This window comes from Struthio camelus, chromosome 4, assembly GCF_040807025.1.
Source record: "Struthio camelus isolate bStrCam1 chromosome 4, bStrCam1.hap1, whole genome shotgun sequence".
NCBI classification, from domain to species: Eukaryota; Metazoa; Chordata; class Aves; order Struthioniformes; family Struthionidae; genus Struthio; species Struthio camelus.
The window spans coordinates 76074054-76083079 of record NC_090945.1 but is presented as its reverse complement, the minus strand read 5'-3'; the positions used below and the strand labels follow the sequence as shown (position 1 = coordinate 76083079).

Genomic DNA, 9026 nt, shown 5'->3' with positions numbered 1-9026 from the left:
TTCTCCGGAGCCGGGGGCTGCGCGGAACCGGGCATGACCGGGCGGGCGGCGAGGGCGAGCCGTGCCCCGCTGCCGCCTCGCCGGGGGCCGGGCGGAGGCAGCGCGGCCGCGCTCCCTGGCGCGCCGGGGCGGCGCTGCCCTGCCCTGCCCTGAGGGGCCGGGGGGAGGCGGGCGGCGCAGCCGGGGGGGAGCCGCGCGCCGCGGCGGCCGTTGGACGCGGCGGCCGTTGGACGCGGCGGCGGCGGGGGGAGATGAGGGCGGCGGGGCGGAGGGGCGGCGGCGGCGGCGGGGCGGGGCGGGGGCTCCGCGGGGCTCTCTAGCGCGGCGGCGCCCCGCACACCCGCCATGGATCTGCTGGTGGTGGTGAACGCCAGCCTGGGCGCCCCCAACGGCTCCCTGGCGCTGCCGCCCTCCTCCCCGTCCGCCTCGGCCCTCCTGCAGCCGCCTTCCCCCTACTCGCCGGCGGCCGTGGCCAGCTTGGCGGCGGTGGTGGGCTTCCTCATCGTCTTCACCATCGTGGGCAACGTGCTGGTGGTCATAGCCGTGCTCACCAGCCGGGCACTGAGAGCCCCCCAGAACCTCTTCCTGGTGTCCCTGGCCAGCGCAGACATCCTGGTGGCTACTCTGGTCATGCCTTTCTCCTTAGCCAACGAGCTCATGAATTACTGGTACTTCGGCAAGGCTTGGTGTAACATTTACCTGGCGCTGGATGTGCTCTTCTGCACCTCCTCCATCGTCCACCTGTGCGCCATCAGCCTCGACAGGTATTGGTCTGTCACGCAGGCGGTGGAGTACAACCTCAAACGGACCCCCCGGCGGATCAAGGCCATCATCCTCACTGTCTGGCTCATTTCAGCCGTCATCTCCTTCCCGCCGTTGATCTCCATGTACCGGGAGCCTGAGGGAGGTGTCTTTCCCCAGTGCAAGCTCAACGACGAGACGTGGTACATCCTTTCTTCTTGCATTGGCTCTTTCTTTGCCCCCTGCCTCATCATGGTGTTGGTCTATATCCGCATCTACCGCGTGGCCAAGCTGAGGACCAGGACCCTCTCTGAGAAGCGTACAATGCCGGAGGGGTCCTCCCAGACTGAGAATGGCTTGAGCCGGGCTGCTAGGGGCTGCACTTCCCTGAGGATGCAGCTGGGAGAGAACGGACATTATTCAGTGCACCAGTGGCGCAAAGCCTCTGAGCTGGAGGACATTGAGCTGGAGGAGAGCAGCACCTCAGAGAGCAGACGGAGGCGGAGTCGGGAGGAGCATCCCCGCAAAAGCAGCAAGAGCCAGTCCTTCTCCTACTCATATTCCTCCAAGCACTCTAGTAGCCGTCTGTCCCGCTCTAGCAGCCGCTCCATGCAGTTCTTCTCATATCGCCGTCGCCGGAAGCGCAGCAGCATCTGCCGTAAGAAAGTCACCCAGGCCCGGGAGAAACGCTTCACTTTTGTGCTGGCTGTGGTGATGGGGGTCTTTGTAGTTTGCTGGTTCCCTTTCTTCTTCAGTTACAGCCTCTATGGCATTTGCCGGGAGGCATGTGAGATCCCTGAGACTCTCTTCAAGTTCTTCTTCTGGATTGGGTATTGCAATAGCTCCCTCAACCCAGTCATCTACACCATCTTCAACCAGGACTTTCGCAGGTCCTTTAAACACATACTCTTCAAGAAGAAGAAGAAGAACTTCCGGCATTGAGCTGGAGGGATAGGGGGAAAGGATTTGCCTTGAACAGAAGCGGAGTTAAAAGAAGGCAAAGGGCTCTGTGCTGAAAAACAAGGGAGAGAAGGGTTTGTGCTGAGACAGTAGGAAGTGGGCTCACCCCCTCAGAGATGCTGAGTGGTGGTCTGGGGCATGGGGACTGAAGGGTCGGGGAGGCTGAGGATGTTCATCCTGGTGTGGAATGGTGACAGGAGCTGTGCTGCAGTCTGGATGGGAAAACTGGGAAGGGGGCGATTTCCTTTGAACCCTGAGGGAGAACGTGGGGAATTCCTAGAGGAAGGTGGGGTAACACACTGAGTTTGGGAGGCAGTGACCTCGCATGGGCTCTAGAATTTTGTGGGAAACAAAGCAAAAACATCAAGAGGAAAGGATTAAGTGGTACTGGTGGTGGAATAGCAGATTTGGGTATTTATACATGGAGCAGCTGGGGTCTCTGATGGGCTTGTCCCAGTAAGAAATTGGCTTTTACTGGTTACATAGGGGAAAAATGCTAGGTATCAGGCACTAACAGTCTTTTGAGTTATGAAAAGATTTAAATGTTTGCCAAAAAAAAAACCTAAGGAACAATCCAAACTCTTTTCTAAATAAACCTTTTTACTGTTAAAACCTTCTGAATGGTGATTTTACACAGGGCTTAAGTCAAACACGAAGCAGGGGGTTTTCTTTTTCTTTGAAGAAGTCTTGGTATATGGAGCTGGATGGGAAATGTTTTTCCCATCTTCCCAGAATTTTCCATTTGTCAGTTGCACAAACCTGGGAATTTTGAACTTTTTCATGAAAAAATATGAAAAACAGCACATGCACCCCATGACCTCATTGGTCCTTCTTCCTGCTGGATTGCCAGGCAGCAAATTCCTGCTCCATCACTCAGATCAGTGGCCTGAGCACTTCGCTATCTTGGGGCAGGTAGCTTGCCTGGACGTAAGGGGGACCTTTCTTAAACCAACTTCCATTCAAACCAAATCATTTTGGTGAACTGAACTAACATTTTCTGAGGAAAAAAATTCAATTTTCCAACCAGCTCAACTTGTATATGCCCTGGGGAACTTTCTTCCCCCACTCCTTTTAGGTCTCCCCTCAGAAGGGCTCATCTCAGGGGCTGGATGGGTGCTGCTCTCATTCTCAGACAGGCAGTTGGACATAGTCTGCTATGCAGATGTTTAGAGGAAGAGCAATCACCACACAACTAGAGTCTTTAAATCCTTCATATTTACAATCTTAGAGCAACTAAATCCTTTATATTTATTTTTTTAATGAGAAACATACATTGCGGATTGTCAGTGGCATATGTGAACAAATCTCAAATGAAAGTAGAGCTGTTCCCAACCTTTAATATTAATGCTGCTTTCTTTCCTTTTCCCTGTTTGTATTTCTAGTTTGTGACTTCAGATTATTTGGGGGCAGGGGGAAGGAGGCAAAAGAGTTTGTATAATTATTAAAGCAAACTTTTTCCTGTAGATTTATAGCATGTCATAAACTGATGAGTAGAATGAGGGACAAGGTGGTGTCTGTACATTCATCACTGAATGCAGACTGAGTGTAAGATTCAGCTGAACATTTACATCCCCTCTCTAGCTGTACTGCTATAAGGTGTGTGTTCTGTTTGCGGGCGAAAATACTGCTCCATTTTTATTATGCATGTCACTCCTTCCATAGGCAGTAGGATTTGGCATCTGCCTCAAATTAACCTTTCCATAGTAAAAAGCTCTTTGAAATGCAACGAAATTTAATCTAATGCAGCAGGCTTCTTGAAACAGCTAGATTGAGTCTATATCTATTAGACATCTACTTCTTTACACTCTCTGTTCTGTCTGAAAGGTATCTCTACTCTCTCTTCAGATTTCTATGGCATAAGTAGAAACAACAGAGCAATAACTTTGGTTGTTGCTTCTGTTTTTCATTATAAGCATTCGGTTAACGCTGGAAAAGCAGGTTGTCAGTGATTCAGATTCTGGTGTTAAAACTTAACTGCAGGGCCACTCAAGTGGGAGTTCTGCCTAAGTAAGGATTAGATAATTGTACCAAAGGCATTAGAAGTTTGCTTGATTTCACTAAAGAAACAACTGTGATATTTTCGAAGTCTAAGTCCGTAATTTACTGGATCCTTTCACGAAATAAGTCTTCGAGTCATGAAAAGACTTGAGCTTTGTTTAAACATTTGCACTTAAAGAAAGGATGTTAAGACTTATTTTCAAGGACATCCCTTTGTAAATAACAAATGGTTGGATACAAGTATGTACCTGAATAGCATAGCCAAATATTGCAAAAAAATAGAGACCGAAAAGAGGAAACTATAAGCCATTTTCTCTTTTGCAAAATGGAGAATTTGTTTTAAAATTACATCAAGAAGAGCTGAGACAAGCTCAGATTGTTTGTAGGTAGCAACATAGTGAAAAAGTTCAGATTTGTTTGTCTGAATAAACTCTATGATTGCCAGAGCAACCAAAGCAACGTATGGTACATAGCTACTACCTCTGAGCTACTGGACAGCTTCATTAGAGATACTCATTCCTACCGAGATAAAGATCGGTTCTTGTCACTGAATGCTCGTCTTAGAGTGGTTTCTCAGTCTGCAGACACACAGCAGTTTCAGTGTTGCACTGCTTTTGAAATGAGATTTGTTGCCTGTAAACAACATCCTTCCCCTTTGTTTTTCCTCATAAAATTCAACGAATCTATGGAAATGAAATGTAATTGACAGTTGGATTTTAGTGGAAGTGAAGTATTTACGGAGTGGCCAATGTGCCTTAAAAGTAATTTGTTTGCTATAAAATCATTCTGTAATCATTATAAAAGAAATAATGTTTCTATTCTTCTTTTTTTTTTTTTTTTGCATTTCAAAATGTCTATAAAGAATTGATGCAGATACTGAATATCTATGCGCAGCAGCATACTTAAAAATGGGGCATTTTCTATCATTTTAATTTATTTCTCATCACAATTACTCATCTGATTCAATGCATCAAGAGGATCTTATTTCTTCTGAGTTCAGTAAAAAGTAATATTCACTGTAACTGATTCAAAGATGTGCAGTAGAAACTCCTTTTAAGTGCATTTCCCTCTGAATTATTGAGTATAGAGGATTTCTATAAAAATTGTTTTTAGTGTAACTACTGAATATGCTTCAAGGAAGTAAAATGGGGCTGATTTTCTTTCTTTTTTTTTTAATGTCGGTGTTCTATTATTACTTGTAATAGCTGAAGACTGGAATCTGTTTGTAACATACTGTGTGTTGTCAACATTTCATAAAAAGTTACCAGCTCTGCGACTCACGCTGTGGTTGTGCTTCCACTGTAAGTTTGCTGATAGCATATACAGGAAAAAATAATCAATGAAGCTTTTTCTTAAGAAAAAGAGGAAAGATTTTTTTATGTTTCGATTGTGTCCAAATGTACCTTTGATCACATCTGATGAGTTGGTTAAAACACTTACTCTTTTACTCTGTTATTCTGGAAGAATGAAATGTTACTATAAAGCCATATTGATTTTAACAACAAGCACCTGATCTTTAACTGTTCATTTGCTCATTTCACCATGAAAAAATTTTTCTACCCATCTAAAATGAGAAGTTAATGTGTCATTTTCAAAACCAATTGTCTGAACAGTACCACTATTGGTTGAATATTGAAGTATCAAGCAATGTAACTTAGGTAGGATGAGAACTCAATCCTACTGTCCTTCAGCTCTCTTTTGTGAGAGTTTTGCGTGAGTAAGACTGCACAATCAGCTTTAAATCATTGTCTAAAATAAGAATCAGGCCCTTGTTGTTCTGTGTCATCTCGATTTAGAGAAGCCATTTTGCTCCAGGAGCACTGGCAATTTCTGAGATGTGAAACAAAAAGATGAAAGACAACATACTAATAGCTTTGCTCACGTTGAGCTGCGCCACTCTTTGTGAGTAATCCCAGAAACCTTCAGTGGAGTTTACTTCTGAATAAGGGAACTACTCAGTGTGGGCAAGGCTGTAGGAGCTTTCTGGACATTGCCTCTTCTTCAGTAGATGTGTCAGAGGAACATAGACATTTGTGTGTAAATGTACCAGAATTGATAGAAAGCAATCCTCTGTGCTTGACTTCACGACGTCTGTTCAAACCCTTAGAAAGCATGGGTTAAGTGTTTTTTGACTACCTAACCTGAGCAACAAACCCTACTGCATTTTCTTCAGTATAAGCTGTATGAAGAATATTATTTGATCGTTACTATTTTTAAGAGAAGAAAACTGGTTGTCTATTTCTTGCCCTGTGGAAGTTGGCACTGGTTAGAACAGCATCTGAACAGCATAGGGAATTTGTAGCTAATGTCAGTAATCACTGTGGCATTTATTTCAGAAGAATGTTTTTTTTTTACTGAATATCTAATGCTTGGCTCCTTTTATTAACTTTAAACAACGACTACATCAAGAAGGAGGGATTATCTACAAGTTGTGCAAAATGAAGGCCAGGTGCTATCTGTGCATTTGTTGTCATGGGTCACTCGTGGTCCTGCAGAAGGCACCTAGATGCTTCAGGTAAAATGCTCTAGATTTGAGGGGCAGAGAGGCTGAAGGGAGGTGAATACCTGCAGCACTGGGAGAATTAGTATTTACTTACTCTTTCTGCACAGTAGACCAGAACACTGGAGGCAGAATATTGATGCTCCACTCATTTCCCTTTCTCCCTGCACATTAGCAAATGTCAAATCCAATTTGCAGAAGTGTGGGTCAACGAGGCCATGTGAAAGATGACACAGGAGGAGGTAGGGACAGGGGATGCCTCACTTCAGTGCTTAACACCAAGCTTAAGTTTGTCCTTTATCATTGAAATTAAGCCAAAACTGCAGTTTGGTACTGGGATCCAGAAGCCCATGTAGCGTCAGTAATGCTACACTGAATACAGTCTACTTTTAGGCAAAATCATTGGTTCTTATTATATACCCTGCACATCTCTGCTTTGGGACAGAAACAGTAGGTTCTGCCACATACATAAGACAATCTCGCACAGTGTGTGAGAAAGGGGTCACGCTGCAGTTGGAAGGGTCATAGGTGTGATATGAAATTTCTCTAGATCATATTCTGTTTACTGTGCTGGCTTTAATTTTGTGGCTTCCCAGTCACTCTGTACTCCTAAGAAAGCCTCACACAGGTACATAAGCATGAAACCAGTAAAAAGGCTGCTATGTAAGGAAGCAACAAGTGTCAAGTTGTTCAGGGAGTCACGGTTAAGACGGTTATACCACTCCTGAAGGGGGTGAACTATTCTACTACTGTTTTCAGTGGGAAAGTCCTTGGACTGGCAAGGACTTTCATGCTTGGCCTGAATTTAGGTGATACCTACAGTTGGTGTATTGCCTTTGGTTGAAGTGGAAGCAGGTAGTGCACGCAGAAGACATTTTAAGTAGGTTAACTCTGTTCTGGCACATGTCCTTCACTACACTATCCCAACCATTTTTCAATTCAGCTGCACAACAGCTGATAATGTAGAGAAGGATTGCCAGAAAGAAAATATTAGGCACGGAAAATATTAGGACCTGAAACCCTAGTCTTCTAGTCCTAGCCTAACATCTTACCACAATACCTGTCTTCTTTAAAACAAAACAAAACAAAACAAAAAAACCCCAACAAATTCATGCAAAATCACAGAAGTTTCTTTTCAAACAGACTATGCTGATGCTACTGTTTACACTAGAATAAAGAGCTTTTCTGTCAATAAATGGCATTCTGCTGTAAAGCAATTTTCTCTATTATACTTCTCTGAAAAATTTAATGAAAAGTAAAACAGCACTTAATTAAATTAGTCTATATGTAACTCTTAACAAAAGTGCTTTATTAAAGATCCTGAATGTAAAGTACACAAATCAAATATAGCTGTCTGCTTCATGAAAATCAATTAATTGTAAGCATTTCAGCATTTTTGTGAATGACAGTCATTTGTTTTCTGTGATACTCTTTCTTGATAGCTCTCTGCTGACAGAGAAAGCTGTGCACCCACTGGACTACAGGAGAAAATGAGGATTCACATTTCCCTCAGTTAGCTCTATTAAATTTCCTTTAATAAATTAAAAAGCTGGCCACTAAGAGTAGTCCTTTTGGTGTGATGTATAGCAAGTGACACGAGTCAGAGCAATAAAAGTCTGACTGAGATGTATGGCACGTTTAACACAGATGTTAACCTCTAGGCTGCAGGGACATGCTTCTCTTGCTTTTGTTCTCTATGCCTTTGACCCAAAATCTCAAATGAGTTCCTCTTTAGTGGAACAGCTTCAGCACAGCATCCCTTTCAACCTAGTCTGTTGGAGTAAGAAATTAATGCTGAGGTCTCCCACTTCCTCACCGAGTGCTTTCACTAATAGCCTATTTATAAGGCAAAATGCCTTATAAATGCAGCTAAATGCCTTTCCTTTAGGCACATGAATGTTTTATTTGATCTTTTTGTCTCTCAGTAGACTAACACACTCATTCTGCAAGGACATTCTCTTTCTGGAAAGCAAACACCTGTCAAATACCAGGAAGAGTATGAGAAATCCTGAACAGCTCCAACCACTCCAGCTAAACTTTAAAAGAAAAGGCTACAGCTGAATTAAGGAAAAGGCTTAATCTTGTGTATGGTGTGGGTGCCCTGTCTGAGAACACCTACTCAGTCAAGCCTCTCAGCAGATTTTGGTGCAAACAGGGTTTGGTTCAAGCTGGGGCCCTCATAGGTATAATGAGAGGTACAATTCCAAGTGACCAGCGAAGATTAGAGCTTAAAACTATGCGCCTGCTGAATTACTCCACATTATGGCCGGCATATCTCTCACTTTGTCTTTCTGTTCCCTGTTTGCGCTCTGGATAGCAGTCCCAGTTTACAATCTGAGAACAGTACACAGCACACACTTGCTGTGCCGTTGGCTTGTATGCCTAAGTGTCTGATCTACGAAGAATAGCTGGCACGTCCCCTCCTCCGAGGTATGCTGGGACGGTTCCCCAGAAGGCCACCTGTGAGGTGCTAGGATACTATGATATGCTATACATAAATAAGTACCTGTCGTGGAGTTAACAGGAACGATGCTAAATGTTTTTGAGTCACACCAAGCCATATTGTATTGCTTTTGGAGACTTTTATCACCAATAAATGCTTGTGTGCAGAGTTTTAAAGTGTCTATAAATGCGCATTCACTGAGGCTGGCATGGTTTTCTTAACATTAGCAGCAATTTCTGTCAGTGATTAAAGGGAGACTTTTAGTCAGCCAACCGGGCTGCTAGTGTTGATTTGGCACAAAGTACACCAGAGGTGTATGACGCATTGTTTTAACAATGCAGTTAGGGGTAAAATTGATTAAAGATTCTTGGATGGCATGTTTTT

The 9026-nt window shown here is 44.0% G+C and overlaps 1 protein-coding gene across 1 annotated transcript; it reads left to right on the top strand.

The window, feature by feature from the left end:
• The first annotated feature begins 308 nt into the window (after nucleotides 1-308).
• ADRA2C (adrenoceptor alpha 2C) lies at nucleotides 309-8804 on the top strand. The gene has a single exon (XM_009686286.2). It carries the CDS (start codon nucleotides 346-348, stop codon nucleotides 1681-1683), a length of 1338 nt encoding a protein of 445 aa, XP_009684581.2. The 5' UTR covers nucleotides 309-345; the 3' UTR covers nucleotides 1684-8804.
• The last annotated feature ends 222 nt before the right edge of the window (nucleotides 8805-9026 follow it).

Bases quoted from the DNA above. Each gene is read 5' to 3' on its own strand.
- ADRA2C (XM_009686286.2), top strand. From the start codon at position 346: ATGGATCTGCTGGTGGTGGTGAACGCCAGCCTGGGCGCCCCCAACGGC.